Genomic DNA, 23,639 nt, shown 5'->3' with positions numbered 1-23,639 from the left:
CTCCTAACACTACAGTAACACATTAGATTTTCACCTTCACAGTAATTAATGTGACTTTTAGCAACTGTAATCAGTGTCTTTAAAAACAATCATCGCTGCACAGTCATTATCAATGAATTTGTTGCACTTTCCGATTGGCTGCGTTAAAATATTTCCAACACTAGATTGATTAGTAGCTGATGCTCTTTGTTCACATGCTAGTCTTTCTAGTTGCATCATTTTCTTAACAATGAATTTCAAAGTTGGTGATAATTCCACTAGAAAATGTGTGACACTACAAGAAGAACTTCATCTACTGTGCAATCAGGTATGGATATATATGCAAGTTGTGAATTGCTTGAAACCTCCCCAGAAACACACAGGTGGGAAAAAAATCATTATTAACTTTAAAACATGGAAATCAGTTGTTTTTACTGAATTCTAAACACATTGCTTTTTAATTTTATACAGCATGTGCCTTTGTAAACAGGACAAGTACTATATAATATGGGTCTCATAATTTAGTATTAAGGACTTAAAAAATAAACAAAGTGAACATCCTGGCTAGCATATAGATTAATATGTTACAATATGCAGACTGTAAATGGGTGAAAAATAATTTAAATATGAAGGACCCCAAGCTTCCCAATACTTTTGCTCACAGCCTGTGCGTGCAGACTCTGCTTGGGGGCTGGGGATGTATAAAAAGGTAAGAGTATCATCTTTAGGACATAGCCTACTCTTCCCTGCAAATGTTCTGTAGTTCTGGAGGGAATAGATGAGCCAGTCCCACCAAATCGCAGGGGAAGGAGTGCAAGTTACTGCAGACACAGAAATTTGTAACCATACACACATGCTTCTGAAGCATCTGTGCTTTCTACAGACCACAGCAAGTCAGAGGACTCAACAGCTTTTGGGGAACCATGGGACAGACAGGTAAGTCCAGAGAGAAGGAACCATGAGAGAAGGCTTACGTTGAATTTCATGCTGTGTTTTTTGGAATTACCTGTATCTTTACAAAACAAAACCTCTGGGAGATGATATTTTTGCTCTACAAGGAGTGTGCTGCATTTGTTTGGAGATGGATGGAGACTCCACCAGCTTAAAAAGGGTTTACACATTTATCCTTTGATATACACAACATCATTTACATTAGCATTAATGGAAGCTATGCACAGATGTCACAGATGTCAAGAGAGAGATCTCAGTGGACAGATTTCACTCCCAAAGAATGAAAACACACATACATTCATGACACTTCAGATTCTGGGTTTTATCCCCTTTAGAGTCAAATTATCAAAAATGAAAGAGTAAAATCTCTCAAAATATAATCAGAAATTGTCATTTTTTTATTTTCATTTGACTGTTATTTCACAAGATAGTTCACGAAGTGAATACATTTCCAACCCAACCCAATGAATCTGCAAAATACAATAAAGATAATTATAAACATAGTATCGTGCACAATTTCTTCTCTTTCATTTGGGTGCTCATATGAAAACACCTCTCTGAAATGTATCCATGTAGAACATGTCTGGGTCCACACCATTCTCATTAAAACATCACACAAGATTTTCACACTATGAACCCAAATAACAAAAAAGATTTTTAAAAAATCTTTTAGTACTTCTATCATTCTCTGATTTTACATAAGCACACAATGACTTCTAGACCTTTTTTTGGCTAAGGAAAATCATTTTTATATGTGATAATTTTAGTTTTAAGAGATGGCTGAATCTATCCAATATTGTTTCCTATGATGATTAATTCTTTGTGAAAAAATGAAAATCTGTGTTTACCCCTCAGTACTACAAGAAAGGCTTCCATCATAATTATTTCTGTGTGTATTAGGAAGGATCTTGGCAGTCTTCAACATCACTAATACTAATTATGAGAGGTGCGGAGCTGTATTAACTGGTCTGGAAACAGCATTAAATCTTCATTTCAAATGTTTTTTATTACAATATTTTGTCAAAATTTCAAAAAAAAAATTCCAGAAGCTCTATTTAAAATATATTTAAATATTTACACTTACTATTCATTAAGTAAGTGAATCCATTTCCCTTTTTTTTTTTTTTTTAATTTTGGTGGTGGTACAGCATTTTCAAGTCAGCCTGTTGCTGTAATGGTAGTAGACTGTACCACCTACAACTGCCTGAAACCTCAGAAAGTACTAATAGCTTCAGATAGATGAACTCCTGTGGAGAATACTGGGACCTCCAATGGAGGAAATGCATTCAACAGGGAGAAGTTATTAAACAGCAACTACAAACCAGAGGGAGTAGGCAATAGGAAATAGGAAGCCACTCCCTGTATTTTCTCCCATGAGACCAATCATGGCAGAACAAAGGCAACATGATCCATGTGTGGCACAGGATGGTGAGATACCTCCCATGCCAAAAGGCTCATCAAATTACCTGGGGAGGAGGTTCCAGCCATCAAGAGTACCCAGCTGCAGTTAGATGGTGCTGTACCAGTTCCTTTGGGAAGTACAGTACCTGATGTTTGTACCAAAGAAAAGAATAATTTGAACCTTCGTAAAAGAATTATCAGAACAGGAAGATGGATTGTGAGGAGTATGTACGAAGGGAACTTTGCCATTGTGATCAAAGATGTATATATATATATATATATATATATATATATATGGAATCTGAATTGTGATGGAATGGTAGAGATCATTTCATGATGATGGATGGGTATGTGGTGTGCACTCATGTTCCAAGAAAGTGAGAGAAAAGGGGTTGCATTTATTTTATTTAAGGAGACACCAAAGTGTGCACTTGGATATAATCCAATCAGCGATACAATCATTAAAATTTGCCTTCAAGCAAAGTCAGTTAAAATGTTGATCATACAGGTTCATGCCTCGATGCAGCTGACAAGCGAACAATTTATGGCATTCTATGAATGATTTGAAGAGACACTTATTAAAACACCAAGTGAAGACATCACCCTTGTAATTGAAGATCTGAACATGAAAGTTGGAGCTGTAAGCTCTTAACGAAATAAGGGAGACAATGGTCTGGGTTTACAATTGAGAGGAAGATGTTTAGTCGAAGTCTGTTACTGTAGTCATCTGGTCATTACAAACACTATCTCCACCCAACTTCCTATATGTTTACATATATGGAGGTCACCTGACAGTGTGACAAAGAACCAGATCAACTATGTAATGATACAGGGACACTGGAGATAAAGTGTCCAATGGACAAAGATGTCCCTGAGTGCACACCGTGGCTCAGACCATCAACTGCTACCCTCAAACATAATTTTTTTAAATATAAAAAGATAAGACATTTGGCAGGTCTGCTGTGTCTGCACTTGTCCTGAAAACTACATGTCAAGAACAGGTTTGAGTCACTATCATAGGTAAAAGAGAAGAACCACCCAAATGAATTTTGGGATAAAATGAAAACTATCATGCTTGAAGCTGCCAAAGCACACATTCCAAAAAGCCAGTGTCGGACAGCACTATAATTAACAGAGAAGGTGACTGAGCTGCCGAAATGACTATGCAGAGTGGGAGTGGCTTGGAGACTGAAGAATGCAGGACAGAAAATACACTGTAAGAACTGAGCAGACAGATTGAAAGGCAGACTAGAAGAGACAAGAGCAAATACATTAAAGCAAAATGTGAGGAACTTGAGGATTAAAATAATAAAATAAAAAGGTATGTTCACAGTGGTCAGATACAGTAAGAAGTTTTCCCTGCAACCAAGCATAATAAAAGATAGTGATGGCAGTTTTTATTGAAGGTGGTGATTTCAAACACAGAGAGATTACTGTGCCAACTTCTATGCCTCATCAGAGCCACTTACAATACAGGATGACAGAAAAGAGAGTACAGAGCCAGAGCCATCAATCCTGAGCGAGGAAGTGGTGCGTGCTTTTATGAAAATGAAGCCTGAGAAAGCACCAGGGGTAGATAATGTGCCAGCAGAATTGCTGAAAGTGATTGGTGATGGTGGTATTGATCTCATGTGGAAAATTTGCAACAATGCGTGAATGACTAGAAATTGACTGGATGATTGGACAAAGAGAATTTTTCTGCTCTTACCAAAGAAAGGAAATATAACAGTACAGTGACAATCGTATCATCTCCCTGATATAGCATGCAAGTAAAAAGTGTTCCTCTGTATAATTCAGGACGGCACGAAGCAAATGACAGAAGCAGAACTACCATCACCACAAGTTGATTTCAGAGAGGGCCGAGGCAAATATGATCAAACTGTGAATATCCAGCAATCCACTGATTAGGCGTTTCTCTGGCTACACCAAGGCATTTGATATCATCCATCATAGCACCCTCTGGAGGATACTGGCACATATGGGGATTCCAAAGCATCTAACTGAATTCATCACAAGTCTCCACCATCAACAGATCATGGTGCAAACATCAGTAGGTTTTCCACTGGAACATGGGAGACAAGGGCGCCTTCTGTCCCCAAGTCTTTTTAATATGGATGTAGAATTTATTCTGAGACAAGCCCTGAAAGTTTTGATAAAGTGGAAGGAACTCAGAAATGTTTTTCATTGCAGCCATCCATGGAATTCAACAAATGTTGGAGTCTGTTAAAAACAGCTAATGAGAAATATGGACTATTCCTGAAAGGGGCAAAAATAAAAATGCATGTATCTTGACACTATCAATAACATCAGGATGCAGGGGGACATCAAGAATAATGGTCAAGATGTAGAGGTAGTAGATTCATTTAATTACCTGCGATCAGACATATTCCAACCAAGAAGGCTATTCTAGAGAAATCGGAAGAAGACTAGGGATGGTTTGTTCAGCCATGGCCTCCTTTTTAAAAGTGTGGAAAAACGGTGGCCTCTAGAAGCATACAAAGGTTCAACTAGTGAAAAGTTTAATTTTTTGCCATAGCGACTTATGGAGGTGAATCTTAGGGAACTAATGTGGATTACTAGAAGAAAACGGAAGCCTTTGAAATGGGGTGCTGGCATAGACTCTTATGTTTGAAATATTATTGGAGAAAAGAGGACTCTCTGCTCTCAGAAATCAACAGGCTTGTAGTTTGCTCACATCAGCCATAGAGATGGAAATAATCTTGAGAAAGTTATCATGGAAGGAGTTCATGATGGGTCATCAGAGTAAAGGCCCAGCAAGGAGATAAATAGATGGGGTGCCACTCATAACTGGGAGAGGCAACTGCTGAGTGTCCGAAGTTAGTGATAGATCAAGACTTCCAAAAATTCTGCTATGATGTCACCAGTATTCAGACATGAATAAATGGACTTTACTAACTTATAGCATTTTTACTGTACTTTTGACAGTTTGATTATTATTTTATTAGAAGAAACTGCTTTATAAAAACTCATTCATTATGTCCTAAAACATTTTTTAAAATAGGTATTATCCCGATTTTACAGATGGAGAAACTGAGGCACACAGAGGCTAACTGACCTGCCCAATTTACAATTCTGGTGGCTGCAATCTTAGGGTGTCCTATTATATTCCACACATAAAACAAAACTCAGCTAATTCTTTAGCTGAACAAATTCTTTACCTATTGTAAAGAATATATTCCTGAAAACTTCTAAGAGATAATTTAGTATTGGAATACGGGAGTAGAGATGCAGAAATGTGCCTACAAATGAAACTGAGAACAACTGTTGTCTTTAAAATGCCACCTGATTTATGGGCTAGCCATGGAGAAGATTTCCGCCCCTCATATTGTATTAACCAGTTCTAACTCCCATGCAACTCCCAAGAATGCTAATGGAGGTTACTTGTGCATGGTAATGTATATCATATTGGATGTGTATGGTAACCCCACAAAAGTTCTCCTGTGGCCAGATTTTATTTTGCACAAACACAATACTATATGATGATAAATTCATTCTCTCAGTTTACCTATATGATCCATAAATTTCTTTACTCGGTCAGGATCAACACTATTTGCCCAGTAACCTTCTTTCTTGAAATATGAACCAATTATTAAAGCATTTGCATCCAAGTAGCTCCTTACATTCTCCAGCGTCACTCCAGACCCAATCAGCACTGGAATCTTCACAGCATGTTCAACTTCTAAGGTGAAGAAAGCCACGTATGTCAATCCAACATTAGGATTAAGCCTGCTCTACAATCATTCTCCCTTCTCCCACCTTTAAAATTACAGAGATGAAATTAACCAGCCTTGACTTATCCAATTTCCAGCTGATATTTTGCTAAAAAATGATACTGATTGTCAGCAACACATGGTCTTGGTTTCTCTGGTAAAGAATTACATGGCTTGTCTATTGAAACCACTTGTAATGACTGCTAACAAAAGAAGAGCTCTGTGTAAGCTTTCGAACTTGTCTCTCTCACCAACTAAGAATAAATAAAAGCTATTACCTGACCCACCTTGTCTTTCTAATCTTCTGGGACCAACATAGCTACAACAAAACTGCATACTAACAAAACTGCATTTGTTTTGTATAGCACTATTCAAGCAAAGGAAACTGAGAGTTGGGGTCACACGAGACCACCATTGGCCATGCATCACATGGCAGTTTCAGTGCTGAGGAAAAGGCAAAGCCTGGGACTGAAATAATTAATGGCCACTCTTGTGACTCCCACTCCACATGGGGCAATGAGTGAATCCACTGGCTTCACTTGCACTAGCTCTTTCTTCTCCTGCCCCCACAAACCAGGCTGCACAAAGATGCCCAAGAAGTAGGATTGCCAACCCTCCCGATTTTGCTGGGAGTCTACTGGAATCACACTCTGTCTCCCAGAGGCTACTGCAGCCAAACAGAGATTTTAAGCACTGACAGTCTGGCGGCGCAGCTGGGCTAAGGCAGGCTCCCTACCTGCCTTGGCTCCGCACTGCTCCCAGAAACGGTTGGCACATCCCTCTGGCTCCTGGGGGGAGATCGGGGTGTGTGTGTGTCTCCGCATGCTGCCCCCACCTAGGAGCCACTGCCAGTGTGATGTGCTGGTCGCTTTCAGGAGCCAGCCGAGGTAAGCACCGTCCCCCTCACCTCTTCCAGCACCCCAACCCCCTGCCCCAGCCCACACCCAAACTCCCTCCCAGAGCTTGCACCCCCTCCTGCAGCCAAACTCCCTCCCAGAGACTGGATCCTGCACACACACCCACACCCCAAGGGTGTTTGGGTTTGTGCGATTAGGCAGTTGGCAACCCTACCAAGAAGTCTCTGCTGAACTGAGCTTTTGAGGGAGCTCCCTTGCACAGCAGAAGTATAATGATTCTACTGCATCTTGGATTCCCTTGTTACTAATATTACAGCAGTACCTAGCATCCAAATGAGATCAGAGCCTCATTTTATTAGATGCTGTACAAACACATAGAAAGAGGCAGTCATTTATATTGCTGTAGAACCTAAAATAGAACCCAGATCACTCAAGTCTGAACCCAGTGTCTTGGGGACAGAATTTATTCCTGTGGGAGTTACTTAAACATCAAAATACGGATTTTTAATGGTGTTATCAATTTCTCTCTTATCCCAAAAGGAAAAGAATAAAAACAAATCTTTCTATATGATAATTAAAGTGTAACAGTAACAAGAAGATGACGTTATTCTTGTTTCCATTTATATCAGCACAGATGGGTTTTTTTGGGTGGAGGCAGTGAGATTATTAAAATGGCAGAACTATTCAATAGTGCTGTGTTCATTACAATTCTTTAGTTATCAGTTTAAATCACAATAATGGTAGTTGGAGAAGTGTATGTTTCTACCAGGTCTCTTTGCTGAATTCATGCTATACAGACGGCTAGAAAAAGATTTTCAGAGAAGAGGCAGCAAAACAGTGTTATTCCCCATGAAAGGAAAAATGAACAGGCTCGCTAGTTGATCTTCTAATTTAGGGGAAGGGAAGTAGAGAAGCAAACAGTGGCCCTGAGGACTATTTGGACAACTCCATCTACTTTATTTGCAGGCCAAAGGCAGTGCTAGTAGAGATTGTTTTTGTTTTAAAAAGGCAATGGGACATAAAAGCAGCACATTATTTTATCTAGAAATAACACGTCACTTAAGAAGTCGAACCTTTGCCAGGTTGCATATGGTGAAATTCACCCCTGGGCAGAAGACAAGGCTTATGCAACACTGAAGTCCCTCTTCAGCCCTTGCACAGTCCCTGTGCATAAGGATGAATTTCCCTCAGATTTATTCAAGTGACTGTGTTCACTGTGAGATGTAAGCATTCTGAGCTTTGGGGTTTTTTTTTATATAACAGAAATTGATACAAGGCCCAGAGAAAGTAGTTTGTAGTTCAGATCACAAATTTATTATTATGTTCAGTTTCTTTTATGGAGAAAGGACAGATGGTTAACAGGAGTCTCTCAAAGGCACAAGTCAGTATCTAGCTATGACAAAATAAAGGTCCAATTCTAATAGGTGCTGAACTTCCTCATGACCATTAACTTCAAATTGGATCTCACAGAAATGACTCGGTGCCTTGCAGGATTGGATGCTCTATTTGCTTCCTCAAAGAAAATGGAGTAGAGCATTATTTCTGACCTTTACAGACATATAAAAATTGCTTTACTTGGTGATAACAAGCTGGCATAGGTGGTTAAAGCATCAGGGAGCTAAGGGAAAGGATACACACGTGAAATATAAAACTGCAAGAAAATGCTGTTTACTTAAAAGTTTCATAAGAACTGTAACTTGTTAATGATGCTACAGGAAAGACTATTTACTACCATTCTGCTTCACCAAGAGAAGAACTACCTATACAAATGTTACTGAAGCTTTCTCTAGGTCAGATGTGCTAGCATTCTGCTATCTAAAACAAACACCATCTGTCACATGATGTAAAGCCAGAAGAATAGGACCATCCTACAGTGGAAGACAATTTTAAGCAAAGCCTTGCCCTGAATTAGACACATCAGATGAGTCCGGCTATAGCCCTTTTCATGCCTATTTTATATCCTGACAGGAGTCCTGCTCACAAAAATATTCATTAGGTTTCCACTATATTACCAAACAAAAACAAAATCAGAATTTTATTTATACAATGCCCTATCTATTAAGCGTACCATATCAGCTTTACTTAGGCTCAAATACAGATTTAATGTGACATTCTTTTCACAGATATGTGTTGCAGTACTCAACTGCTCTCCTAGGAGAATTTGGCCACAAGTCTATTTGTTTTTATGAAAAGTGCACAGGACACATTGCAGGCACTATATAATTATATTATGTTAATAAGTAAACTGATCATGCAGGAGGAGTAGAATATCTAAACTGATATATGGGCCTGAGAGAAGCTCTAAGAAGCAAAGACTAAGACAATGAAAACTGAAATGTGCTATTTCAAAGGGTTCCTTAAATAACAAAGGATCAAGCATCCTGCTATAATCTGTGTGTGAAATAGACCCTCCACGCACAGATCTGTCCCTTCCTGTACAGAAGATGGAGCCAGCCAGAAAGTGCCAGGAGAGGGAACATACACCATCCATACTACTCACTTTGGCATTAGATTTGGTTACCAAATTGAGTGTGAAGTCACTCAAATTATTTTAAATAGATTCTTTCACGCAGTAAAACATAATGTTGATCCATATCAAATGGTTTACATTTTGGTATTGTTTAATAAGACTCGCACTATACCACTGCCCAAATTCTAACTTTTTATTTTTTAAATAGGCAACAGCAGTAAGGGAATCAGTACGGTATGATGTTTCTGCGAAGTAGAATTAAACAACTATTACGTTTGTAAATTGTCTCTAAACTCAAAACCTTGTTTATAACTCTTAAGCCAACTCTTCTCAAGCTACTGTACTTTTTCAGATAATTTTGTGACTATGTATTCTATGTGATGAGATCTCAAAGTTTATACAATTATACTTAGACATTCCTCTGCTTCAATAAACGATAACGAGAGGGCACTGTGCTCTTTCTTGTGACAGTACATCTACATACATGTCTAATAAAAATCAGATGAAACAGGATTTAGTTGCAAAGCATAATGAAAGCTTTTGAACTAGGATATGCACAAGTTGCATGAAATAAAGGCCAAAAATTCATACCTTTAAAAAAAAGGCCAACAGTGTAAAACTAAACAATGTCCCAATAACTTGAACAAATACTTTTCTTTAACATGTTTTTTCATATGCAATAATCATTGTACCATACAGACTGTGTTTATCGTATATCCTGCACTGTGACACATTTCAGTTATTTGAATTCAAAGGTTTTTTTTTCATCATTATGCTTAGCGCTTGTAAAAAGTGCGGATTAGAGACAGAAGTCCTCTCTTTATCTATAGAAAAAGTACAGCACAGGCAGCAGCAATGTGCCTCTACCCCAACATAAGTGAACCACCTATGTGCAGAAAGGTAAATTGGTCTCCAGGTCCCCACTGTGAACAATGCCAACAAAGGTGCAAATTATTACTATCTACGCTGGTGGTTTCTGTGACATAGGCACTTCTCCAGTGGTTATTTGACTACAGCCACTAACTCATTTTCCCACAGTTCATCAAATAGTCATCAGATAGTAAAAACTTTTTAGTCACTTCCAACCTGGACTGGATATGGACTAGAGATCTAAAGATGAAAGCACCTATCCTCCAAAAGCAAACCTTGAGCTATTTAGACTTGGACAAGTCTCCCACCATAGATATTTTTATAATATAATTTTGCCTATCTGAAAGATAAAACACATTCTGAAACAGAAATATAATCTGCTAAGAAATTAAGTGCAACATAAAATGCTCAGCATTCTAGGCTTCTTAATGGCCTGGCAGGGGCAGAATGCAAGAGCACAAGGGACTTTGGGTCCCTCCCTTCCTAGACTAGCGCTGCTTAGGTACTTCGTAGAACCGAAGTAGCTGGGTACTACAGAGAGGCCAATAGTTACTGACAGTATAAGCAATGCCTGCCAGCTGCTGTGTGGAATGGACTGGTAGTTGCCTCAGAGGAGCCTGCTTGCCTGCACTCATAAACAGAGGAAAAGCGACATAGCAGGGCCGGTGCAACCATTTAGGCAACCTAGGCGGTTGTCTAGGGCACTAGGATTTGGGGGGCACCATTTTCTTTGGCAGCGACCGCGGCGGCTGGCTCTTCGGCCACCCCGGTCGCCGCTGGTATTTAGGCGGAGGGAGCTGGGGGAGGGGGTCGCAGGGAGGGCCCCCTGCAGCAAGTAAGGGAGGGGAGTGGCACGCAGGGGAACTCCTCGCCCCAGCTCACCCCTGCCCCGCCTCCTCCCCGAGCATGCCGTCACTGCTTCACTTCTCGCAGCACCTAAACTGATTGGCACTGCAAGCCTGGGAGACGGGAGAAGTGAAGCAGTGATGGCGTGCTCAGGAAGGAGGCAGAGCAGGGGTGAGCTGGGGTGGGGGGGTGCCTCAGGGCGGAGGGTAGGGAGCTGCCGCAAGGGGGGCGCCTCATGGCAGAGGGGGGAAGCTGCCTCGGTGGGGGGGGGGGAAAGAGGGCTCAGGGCGGGGGCTCGGGGACGGAGGAGGGCGCAAGGTGGAAGTTTCGCCTAGGGCACAAAACATCCTTGCACTGGCCCTGCATATCTATAGTCATCTATAAAAGATTTACAGAGATTAATACATGAGAGATCCTCAGGATAGCATGTGGAAGGACCTTTGGTCAGGGCTGGTTATGGCAAAGCATCACCACATTAGGAGGCTTGAATTAAGGTATTGACACAAACTAAAAACAAAATTCTAGCCCCTACACACAGTTTCTTTGTTTGACAGAAATACTTCTTTCCTACCTCAAATCAGTCAATTCAATACATCAGAGACAAAGGCACTCGCATTTCTGTATAGTTGCATAACAAATCTGAAAAAGGATATGGCAAAATCTCATTTCCCTTTTCAGTGCTGCCTTCAGGAGACAGCTGATCAGATCAAACCTTAAGTTGGCATAAAATGTTTTAAATTATACATTTTGTAACATGATGAAAAGTGTCCAATTTTGTCTACATTTAGTCTTCATTGTAACACAGTACTTCTAACAACACAGAAACTTGTGAAATGCAAAACTTCACTCACATGAACACTCAACTTTGTGTACTGTAGGTCTGATTCCTTTAGAGAGATTACCACCACTGATGTGCTTAAACTGTCATTTCCTACCCTATACTGATTTTTAAGAGGTCCCTCCCCAATTAACAATTCAAAATTACCAGCCCTCTTAAATGAGGGATTGCCACACGGTCACAAAATCTCAGTATTTAGCTGTGTGACCCAACCAAAACAAACCCAGGATACTAGGTTTGTTGTATTCATGACACAAAAGTGAAAGCCACACAAATGGGTATACTTTGTGTCATTTCTCAAGTCAAGGGAAGCTATGTGTACACATCCGAGAACAGAATTTTGCCTTCTGGTTTTTATGACTTTTTGAGACTCATTTGTTTTTTCCACTGAAGAAAGGGGAAAAAAAACCAAAAAACTAATTTAAGGGTGTCAGATATCAGAGGGGTAGCCATGTTAGTCTGGATCTGTAAAAGCAGTAAAGAGTCCTGTGGCACCTTATAGACTAACAGACATTTTGGAGCATGAGCTTTCGTAGGTGAATACCCACTTGATGCATCCAACGAAGTGGGTATTCACCCACGAAAGCTCATGCTCCAAAACGTTCTGTTAGTCTATAAGGTGCCACAGGACTCTTTGTTGCTAATTTAAGGGTGCAGGTGATACAAAGGTTTGGTCTGTCAAACTTTATATTCACATTGTTTTCAGAAGGTTCTGTTTCATGAAACAATTTTTGTTTAATACTGAGAAAATCTATTACTTTAAGAGGCCTATCTTCATAGGCCAACGTTCCACTGCAGTTTACCTAATCATGGGCTGAAATGTAGTCATTATTCTTTGGCAAGGGCTTCGTTTTAATTCTGTATATGCATATGAAAACCTGTTCTGACAAGTTTAATATGCCTTGTAACAACATAGTGTTGAACTTGTATTATATGGATAAATACTGGAAATTTCCAATAACTATGTAACATTCTGAATGTGGTCTGATACACAGATCTCTGCTAAATATGTAAAACATGTAGTATGTTTTTCACCTGCCTTTTCTTCTTTAGAATTGTAATAAGGAAGGATGAATGACTGACTGTCTTTAGACCAGAAAGAGCCATGTTTAAAGCAGTAAGAATGCAACCCATAAAAGCAGCCTTCTTGTTTCTTCACATGATTTTTGCTAAAAAGGTGCTAAAAATGTTCCCTGTCTTGGTTGAGCATATGATGATTATTTTTAGAGCCTGATCCTGGGAGGTGATGAACACCAGCCATGTTGATGGGAGCCGACTTCAAATGAAAGTTGCGGGTGCTCAGCATTTCTCAGATTCAAGCCATTCACCTATGTGAGTATCAGTCCTTAACAGAATCAGCTGTAACAGAGGAACAATCCAATCTGTTGAAGACAATTCAAACCTGTGCCAATATAGTAACATTAGGCACCACACATGATACCTACACAGGTCAGGATTCATGGGTCAAGTTGTTCTCCCTTAGAAACAAATATGCCATTTAAAAGTAATTTAAATGTCACACACTTTTCCATTTATCAGTGAAAGAGAATTCTTTTTCAAATCTTAAAGGCTACACTTCCCCTAGTATTACTGCACTGAAATGTCTAAGGGCATGACTAACTTGCAGATGTAGAGCGCTTTGAGTTAAACCAGCCTTCGTAGAGCGCAGTAGGGAAAGCGATGCAGTCTGTCCACACTGACAGCTGCCAGCGCACTGGAGTGGCCACATTAGCACTTCTTGCAAGTGCCACAGAGAGTAGTAAATTGTGGTAGCTATCCCAGCATGCAAGTGGCTGCAAGGTGCTTTTCAAATGAGGTGAGGTGGAGTGTGACAGGGAATGTGTTGTGTGCATGTGGGGGGAAGGAAGAGAGTGGGTTTTTGGGGGGCTGAGAGCATGTCAGCATGCAGTCTTGTAAGTTCAGACAGCAACAGACCTTCCCCTCCACCTCCCCCCCCCCCGCCTCTCTCTCTCACACACAGCATTCCACAGTAATGGTTGCTTTGTCTCAGAGCAGATAAGCAGCCGGCTGTCAAACTGAGCTTTCAAAAGGCATATCCAAAACAATGACAAGAGTGGCCACTTGATTTAAGGGGATTATGGGACATTTCCGGAGGCTGATCAGAGTGCAGTAATGCAACACCTCGTTCACATTGACGCTGGGGCGCTCCAGTGGGGGCGCATCCAACGTTATTCTACTTGCCGAGGTGGAAAACCAGGAGCGCTCTAGCCATGGAGTCAGAGCGCTCTACGTGCCTTGCCAGTGTGGATGGGTAGTGAGCTAGTGTGCCCGGGGTTCCTTTAATGCGCTGTAACTTGCAAGTGTAGCCAAGCCCTTAATCTCAGCAGATTCCTCTCTTCCTGCTGGAATATCAGTTTCACAATGAGAAATCCAATTATAAATATTCGTTCCATGTTAATAGTTAAGTATTTTTAGTTAGCCTAGTTATTAGCCTTTTTTTAAAGAAGGCTATGGACAATCTCATTCTTAAATTATAATCATGTAGAAATTGAGCCTTCCTTTTCTCACAGGATGCCAATATGAATAACAATTTTACCAAACATATTTTCTCAATATTTACAATAATTTTAACTTTTATGCTATAAAAATTGTTTTTATAAACATGCTACTGTACATCCAACCAGAACCCAAATCGCTATGGTTTGTGCTAGACCAAATCAAATGCTACAGTGAAAGAAAGCTTCTCTGTTTTTAGGACAGAGAACGTATAGATTTCTCTCTATATTAATCCAGAAAATGATTCACTGGTTGTTGCCCGACCTTCGTGACAGCTCTCACCTTTCAATTCTTTAGGATCTGCCTGCATTCCAGTAGCTGTTCCAGTCAATACAATCCCATCAGCGAGGAAGAGCTCAGCAGCCTTAGCAGTCTCTGATATACTGACATCTGCTGTCAGAGCGTGAGCACTGTAAACAGCAGAAACATAACCTGTTGTTATTCTCAGCATATACACTTGCTATCCACCTTGTTTCATGTCAGACTGCTTTTCTTACAACTCATGACTGTATTTCAGTTCCCTGTTGTCAGAAAAACGGAAGATTGCCTTTTTGAGTGTTAAGAGCCCTTTTTTACAGTTGAAATTAAAAACACAATGTGAGGAAGAAAAAAAAGTTTTGCCATTCTAGTCCCCATAATCCATTTGTCTCTTCGTCTGGGTCTCACCCTGTCTACCCAGTGACTGCTAAATGTGCCAGACTGTCACCCCGGAGTACCAACTGAGCTGGCAGCTTTTATATTGAATGCCTAATTTTCATAGATGCTGAACTCTCCTAATTTCAAGTGGAGTTCTAGGTGCTCGGCTCTTCTGTAAATCAGGTCCTTGTCCTTTAGGAATTGGACTAAGAGCATCATCTCATTTCATAAAGGCCAACAAAAAGTACTAACTTTCAGTCATTAGCAAGCACTATCTCCTGGATATCTGTCTTTGGAGAAAAAATGAGAGCAGCTATCTTCAAACAGTATTTGCTTCATGCATCCAAAGATGTGCCATTCAAATTTTAAGCAGTAACTGTCAGTAAGATGTGTAAGCTAGCCTCTTTTTCCGAAACCTACATCTATCTACGGCAACTTCAGCTTTAGACAGCTTCAAAAATTTGAGAAAGCTTTAGCCTTTGAAACATCAACTTTTACATTTATAATTTTCCCTTAACTTTTCTACTATAGAATCAGGAAATATGATAGTTACGAAAGACAATATTATACAGTAACCTGATACCCTGTTCTGGTAGTACTGAGCAGTAACCACAAAAGACCAGTAGTCCTGGGACTAGAGTCTTTCTTTTTGGGCCAACCAGATCTGGGAATGGAATAGAAGGAACTTGCTTCACTAATATTGAGAGGCAGTGCCTCTTCCGGCATATTCACTCTGCCATGACCCTCTCCAGTAGTGTGACTGTGCTACAAAAAGAATATCAAACTACTTTTTGCAGCCAGAAGATAGTCATTGTGATGTCAGGGCCTTGATGAGGTTGTGCATATGTAAAAATACAGAGGGAAAAAACAGAGTGAAAGGAAACGGAAATCCCTGACGCTAGTAACAGAGGATAACCTGGGAAACAGTTTGTCAAGTTAGAGAATTGGATACTGCTAATTCTTGGCACTGGGCATTTTGTTGTTGTTGTTGTTAGGGAAAATACCACAGCCCTTTAACTCTTGCCCTTTAGTTCAATAATCCTGTGAATATTTGTTTCCCATAAACTGGTTAGATCACATTCTCCTTTCCACTATTAACTAAGCAAATAACACACACCACATTGCATCAGATGATGAACAACTCAGTGTACATTCTAAATATCAGTATCTCATATGACAAAGATGAGAATACATGTACAAAGTACCACGTTCTGGGACTTCTCAGGAGAAGAAATATCACTGTGCGGATGTTCAAATATGCAGAAGTGAAGCTAGAAAGAAAATGCTTTGAAGGAACCTTTAAACTTACGTTGAAAATGCTGCATTTCATTTATTATAATGAAATGTTTCTTTTTTTAAAATCAGATATTAAATACGCCCCAAACTTAGCTATTTCCATGACTTTTCCCCACACTCTGTACAAACATCATTCTTGAATTCAAGTTACTTGATACACGCAATTCGCAGCTTTTTGGTTCTCTCTTTTTCTGAGCTAAATTTCAAAGGAACATCTAATAATGGAAAGGACTGTGTGACAATTGTGATGAAATGTCAGCTGGAATTCACATAGCTGTCATAAGATGCTGCTGTCTGATAATCATAAAACATACTCCATATCCACATACAGCATTGATTTAAAATTGAAAAAACCAATATTAGATGGAGGGGAAGGGATAAGAGCTTTTAACGTGGCAAAAATCTCATGATTTCTATGTGTCACATTTGGTAGCCACCCATATAACTTGAAATAGCCATTTTAGATGCGTAACCTCATGAAACATGATTTATTTGTAAACCTAATAGGGAGATACATCTAACTGATATAAAGCATCACGTTATGTCACACATAAGACATTTACAAATTCTGAAAGTTAAACAAATGCAATTTCTACAGACGCAGAAAGCTGCAGTTTATAGGTGCAAGTTTAATAGTTTTGCAAGACCCTGTGTGAGCAGTAAAGTTCTCCCAATATTCACTTTCTGAGCAATTAATAAAATGAATGTAAAATGAACATCAGATCATTTTTACATTAACACATATGTAAACAGTGCTCATATTTACCTGTGTTTCTTTTTAATATCGGCAAAAATTTGAACATGCTGTGCTCCAATTTGTTTTCGGTATCTTAGCAGATCACCTGCACAGGCATTTATCATCCCTTCATCAGCAACATGAGAAAAAACAAACCCTTCAACTCGGATAAAATCAAGACCTAGAAAAGAAATTTGAAATCTGAAGATGAAATTGAACTGCAAAGAGAAATTACATTTCTCCTAAATCTCATCCTGTAATTACATTTTCGTCTATTCTGATACAGTAATGAGAGGTTCTCAGACATTGGCACAAAAAGCAAATCTCTCCTGATAAGCAGTTTGTCAAGCCTAGTTAAAACATGTGTTAATGATTTTTAGTGCAACCCATCACTGTGGCCTTTGGGTGCAGGGCATACATCAAGAGCAACACAAACTGAATTTCCACAAAAGGCCCCCCACACACACGTTGTACCTCCCAGGCCCACTACAAGATAAAATCCGTAAGCTGGATGGTGAGATATCTCCTAATTGCAGCTAAGATACAATCTTTGGATTTTGATGTACAAATTTCAAATTTTAAAAATCGATTTCTAAAACCTTCTGCAGTTTTTTTTAATTGGTCAAATTTAGAGATCTGGACCCGCAATCCTTACAGAGGTTGAATGCCCTATTAAAATCGGGCCCAATTAAAAATGATTTTCAGTTGTGAATTTAGAACATTACTGGTTAACCCAGTAAAATGGCAGTTCTCAAACATTTGCACACTGTGGGGCACTATTTAAGACAATGACTTTCATTTTTCCCTTTCCCCCACATTCTCTCCCCTCCCAGCATACCAAACTCACATCTGCCTTGCATCTACTATAGTGTTTGATTCTATGAAGAAGCAACAATAGGTAGTAAAGGAACAAGATGAATCTACCGTAATTATATGGCTCCCTGCACTGTAGTATCTGAGCACCTCCCTATCTTTAACTTATCTATCCTGTGATGTAGGAAAGTGCTATTATCTCCTGTGACAGGGTGTGCACCCCACATTGGCCCTGCAAGAGCTGAATTGGACCAGGTGGAGAAAATCACCTAATTAGGCTGCAAAATTAGGCTCCCTAATTAGGGAGCTTTAGGATGGGGATAGCTAATTAGAGAGAAGCTCACCTGCGAGAGACAGGCATGGCTTCTATAAAAGACAAGAAAATGGAAACACAAGGGGTAGCAGGAAGAAGTGTTTGAGAGGCTGCAGAAGCAAGTTGCCTAGTTATTCCCTGGGAGGAGGGAGTGAGGAGATTGGCAAACCCAGAGAAGTGGGGAAGGCCAGGGGATATAGAAGCATCTCAGGGAAAAGCAGCAAGATATAGGGACTGGACTTCAGCTGCTGTGTAGAGGGAACCTGAGCCAAACCTGAACTAGAGGGTGGGCCTGGGTTCCCTTGCCAGCTACTGCAGTAGTGGCACTGTGAGGAAATGAAACAGAAGACTGCTTGAGATTGCTGGAGAGCAGGACCCTTGATTCATCCACCTGAAAGGGAAACCAGGATAGTGACCTGGCTGGAGGGCTAAGTCAGGACAGCTGTGGCTCCTGAGAGCAAGAGAGGAACTGCAGAGGAGAAGCTAACTGGGTATAACCGCTGGAAGGTGTTGGCCTGACCAAGCTAATCCCCAGAACTGCCAGGAGGTGGTGCTATCCACGGGTTGGCAGAGCACTTTGTCCCATCCCCATTTTACAAATGGGGAACTGAGGCACAAAACGGCTAAATGACATTGCTTTCTGTTTTGTCTTCTTAAAACTGTCAGGTTCAATCTCATCTCTTGTGGTCAGGAGTTTCACAGAAGGAATCCGACACCGAGAATGTTGTCCCCAGCCCCTCAGAGACTCACCCCTGCATCATCCTTGTGCAGTAAGCAGTCATGTTGAGTTGCGGCGAAAAAGACTGTCTTAAAAACAGTGAGGCCCCAGCCTATTAAAGGCCATAAAGATAAGGACTAGGCCTTGGAATTGCCTCTGGAAATGTCTATGTATCAGTCAATGATTGGTTTGCTTAATAAACTACCAGATGCTTGTTATGCAAATTGACATTTGTGTGTGAATTTCACCCCAAGTCGAATGAGTTGCTGCTGTCTATCTCTGCAGTGATGACTGCACAAACTTCAGAGGCACCATGCTCATCAGATGGGAAAGGGCAATTTCCTGGCTAGACGGAGGTGAAAGAGGACAGTACCTTTCACAAACTGCATGTTTTAAACAGTGAAGAGTCCAAAATAAGACTCTATACTTCCTGGATGATGAGTGGCACATACTGTCAGCAGAGGACAATGTCAATATTCCAGCAGCTTCTCAAACTGTTTCCTTCATCCTTTGCAGCATTAATTTAAACTTCCCTGGATTAATCATGAGTCAGCTGTTTTTAATCCACATTTATTTCTTCTAAGCACTGCCTTCTGGTAACAGTGATGACTCAGTTTGTTTAACAGTTTAGTGTTGTCAGCATGCTGACCAAGCATCTCTTTCACAAATGCTAAAATCTTGATTAATATTAGGGGAGAGGAGTATATTTCACCAGCCCAGTAAAAAAAGATAATAAGTGTGTTGTAAATTCAGATTGTTGGCTCTATTTTGATCATTCCTCTAGCTAACAGTAAGAGCCTGGCCTCCTCTCCGATATAGCTACTGCTCCATTTTGAAAAATGTTTGGTGTTTCTTTGGTAAATTTGCAAAGAAAACCCTAGTTATGAACCATGCTATGAGGAACAGCACAACAGCAAAGAACAGCACTGGCTTATGGAATCTAGCAGATATTGGTACATATCTGAAATAAGAAACCAGGCACACTGCCCATCTAGAAAAGGCTGACAGCATGCTGCTCCAAACATATACTGAACATTCCTAAGCACATACAAAAAGATATCCAGCGATGCTTGCTGATCAGTAAGAGGCAATAATACATGTATTTTTGTCTCCTCCATAAATGTTCCTGAGAGCTGATTATATGCATCATTCCATGTAAGCCTCAAACAGATGTAGTTAATTATACCAGGATCTACAAACAGGAAAACATGGTAGGAATACATGGTACACCTGTTAATAATGAACCAATTGAGAACTAACTGTAGCTAACAAATTCAGACACAGAAGTTCTTTGTTTCTCCACAAAGAGCATTTCAAGTTTAATAAAAACAGAACAGAATGTAGATGACGTGATGTTCTGATGAGGGTATTAAAATCAACTCTTACAAGGCTGTGTTTTTGATGTGAAAATGCATTGGATATAAAGATATCCTCCAAACAAGAAAATGAAGAGAGAACTACACAACATTGTATTATCTCCAAGTATTACGGTCTATGTTGTTTGCTTACAGATATTACTATTTTACATTTAAAAAAAATTCTATGTTAAAACAAAGTGAAGAAGTCAAGCAATCACTTTAGGAAATGCCAAAAGTAAGGTTGCACATGCAATCTTAATTTGGCCTCCTCATATGTATGGATTATGTTAGCCTTTATTTACATGTTTCAGAGTAGCAGCTGTGTTGTTCTTTTTGCGGATACAGACTAGGAGTACTTGTGGCACCTTAGAGACTAACAAATGTATTTGATCATAAGCTTTCTTGGGCTACAGCCCACTTCATCAGATGCATGCAGTGGAAAATAAAGTAGGAAGATATATACACACACACACACCATGAAACAGTGGGTGTCTTTTCACCACTCTGCTTTTATCCAACTCCTCCCCATCCTACTCTGCTCTTCCCAACTCCTATCACTCTGTGCTCCCCCTCACTACTTTCCAGCAACTGTCCCTTCCCTCTGCTTCTCCCCATCTGTTAACTCCTGCAAGCCATAGCCAATTCTTCATCCTTCTCCCCGCTCCCTGGGCACCAGCAGGGAGGCACTGAGAGCGCAGGAAAGACAGTTTACTTGCTTTCAGTTTTGGTGCTCAGTGCCAGAGTGGTCCAGAAGAGCAAATGTGGGAAAATCCTTCAGTCCCTCCAGCCCCATGCTTAGTCACTCTCTGAGGATGGCATAAGGGTGACTAGATTTTATAGGGACAGTCCTGATTTTTGGGGCTTTTTCTTAAATAGGCACCTATTACCCCCATCCTGATTTTTTACACTTGCTATCTGGACACTCTAGATGGCACACATGCACTCTGATCATAAACTCTTGAGAAGGGTTGGAGCATGCTCACTACAGACATAACCTTCAGAGAATTTAGCAGTGAAACTAACAACTCTCTACTGAACATGTGCAAACTGCAATTTTTTTTTTAAAGAAGCCAATAAATTGGTCTTATTAGGGCAGTTTTTCACAGAAACAGTGAAAAGCACATTCCTGATACCATGGAGACCCCTCCTAACAAGGTAGTCCCTGCTCCAAAGTATAGATGCTAGAACATCTAAAAAGACACTCTTAAAACTAATTTGTTAATATGGCAAAAATGTATTTTTCTAGTCTCATTCTTGGAAATAGTTCAATCATTTCTGCTGAAACTTTCCAAAACAATTCAGCCTGAAGTAATTGCCCGGCATAGAAAATTTCAGCCTGAAGGGTTTAAGTTTGGGAAATTTTAAGAAACTGAGAACAGGGTCCTGTAACAAGAATCTTAGCTATAGGTGGCACTATCAACTCCATATAGAAGTACACAGCAGTTTCTTTTGCTACTACAGTTATTTTTCCAGAGACCTCTTAGAACAGATTTTCACCACAGCTGCCAACTTTCATGTGATAAATAAGCACCTCGACTTCCACAATAAGTACAAAATCATTCTAATTCCATTTCAAAACAAGACCAAAACAAGTCAATCCCTAAGAACCACAACACTCTATGTGACTAGATCCTCCTGGTGTATAGTTTGGGACTGTGGTGGGCCCACTGTGCATCCCTGGCTCTCTTCCTCACTCCCACCCCCTCACTGGCCCCTGCTTGCCTCTCTCTGCCGGAAGCTGATTAAAAAAAAAAAAAAAAAAAAAGCCACAGGCTACAAGCCAAAAACTAGCCAACAAGCAACTCACAAGCCAATTAAGCCAAAAACAAGCCCAATTTCTGCATTTTTTTCCACGGGTTTGGCATGTCTGATGTCCACAGTTATTTACCTAACCATTATTGTTTTCTGCATAATCAGCAGACTGCATTGCATTTTCTTGAGGCTGCTTGAAACTGATGCATGTCGTCATGCACCTTGATCTCTCTTTTACAGAGCTGTAGAATTAATAAATATATAGGTCTGTAAAGAAACCAAGTTCCACCAAGTGGGTGTATTTATGATAGGTTTTTTTCTTTTAGTCCATGTTCCTTTCTGTGACCATTACTCTTACACAATAAAAAAAGGGAGGAGGTGCCTTCCTTTAACTTTCTTAAATGTAGCACCATATGACTGTCAATGTCAGATTTATCCGAGAATTCCTTTGAGTTAAAATATTGGGGGGAAATAGAGCATTTCATCTCTGCTTCATTCCTCACCTACATCCAAAATGTTTGTGTGAGTGACAAAGTGCTAGTACTTCTGATTTCCTCCCACTTTCTCAAAAAAAAATAAAAATAAAATTATATATATATATTCCTGGGAGGTGAAGGGCAGTAATGCCACTGTATGCACCAAGAAGCCAACTGCTGGGGTACGTCCAGACTACCCGCCGTATCGGCGGGTTAAAATCGATTGCTCGGGGATCGATATATCGCGTCTAATCTAGACGCGATATATCGATCCCCGAGCGAGCTTATATCGATTCCGGAACTCCATCAACCCCAACGGAGTTCCGGAATCGACACGGAGAGCTGCGAACATCGATCCCGCGCCGTCTGGACGGGTGAGTAATCCGATCTTAGATATTCGACTTCAGCTACGTTATTCACGTAGCTGAAGTTGCGTATCTAAGATCGATTTCCCCCCCCCTAGTGTGGACCAGCCCCTGGTTTCCAGCACAATTCTGTTCAAAGGTATTATTACTGACAGAGAGAAGACAGACACATTCCCCAAAGGGAATGAAATGGCTGCATAATAGCAGGAGATGTTACTACTGCTGCATCTGCTTTTTCAAGTACCACATCTTTAAGTATTTTTGTAACAAAGACTAAAATGTGCGGTGCTCTGTTTATTAATAGTCACCTCTATTCACCATTAAAACTTCAGCATTACACAATCAAGTCACTACTGTATCACTACAGAAATACTTATCAAAGATGTGGTATCTACAAAGCAACATTCACTTAAATGAAGAGTTGTTGAAAGGGGCTCTTCAGATTACAGTGATTCCCTCTTTCTTCTTGCTTTCCTGTTCATGGAGCTTGAGACAATCATTTTTGCAGTAGTTGAATGAAATGCATTAAACACAGGTTCTTCAGAGCTCCAGTCCCCCAGTTACAGAGCAAGTAGTGCAGAACAGCAGCAGAGATGTGCAAAACTCTAACAGTACCTTCAGGAATTCTCTCCCTCATTAATAATGACTAAGAAGTTGTAGAAATACATTGCTCCTTCAATATATTCTCCTTTTGGTACTGCAACATGTCCCTAAAT

At 40.2% G+C, this 23,639-nt stretch overlaps 1 protein-coding gene across 7 annotated transcripts in view; it reads right to left on the bottom strand.

The window, feature by feature from the left end:
- The window catches only part of LOC127034352 (uncharacterized protein F13E9.13, mitochondrial-like), a 68,351-nt gene that overhangs the window by 20,451 nt on the left and 24,261 nt on the right, over window positions 1-23,639 (bottom strand). For 3 of the 7 annotated variants that reach the window (XR_007769359.1, XM_050923113.1, XM_050923114.1), the window contains exons 5-7: window positions 17,159-17,309; window positions 14,743-14,870; window positions 5,973-6,031 (exon numbers count right to left, since the gene is read on the bottom strand). Coding sequence is in view for 6 of the 7 variants with exons in the window: in XM_050923113.1 (XP_050779070.1) it covers window positions 5,973-6,031; window positions 14,743-14,870; window positions 17,159-17,309 (338 nt within the window). In the remaining variant the exon portion in view is untranslated. Of the gene's footprint in view, window positions 1-1,305; window positions 6,032-11,676; window positions 11,745-14,742; window positions 14,871-17,158; window positions 17,310-23,639 lie in introns of those variants that run through there. The other 4 variants (XM_050923117.1, XM_050923112.1, XM_050923115.1 and 1 more) reach the window with 3 other exon arrangements.

Source organism: Gopherus flavomarginatus, chromosome 14 (assembly GCF_025201925.1).
Source record: "Gopherus flavomarginatus isolate rGopFla2 chromosome 14, rGopFla2.mat.asm, whole genome shotgun sequence".
In the NCBI taxonomy this organism is placed as follows: Eukaryota; Metazoa; Chordata; order Testudines; family Testudinidae; genus Gopherus; species Gopherus flavomarginatus.
Note: the sequence above shows the minus strand (reverse complement) of the source record. Positions and strands in the feature narration are given on the sequence as shown.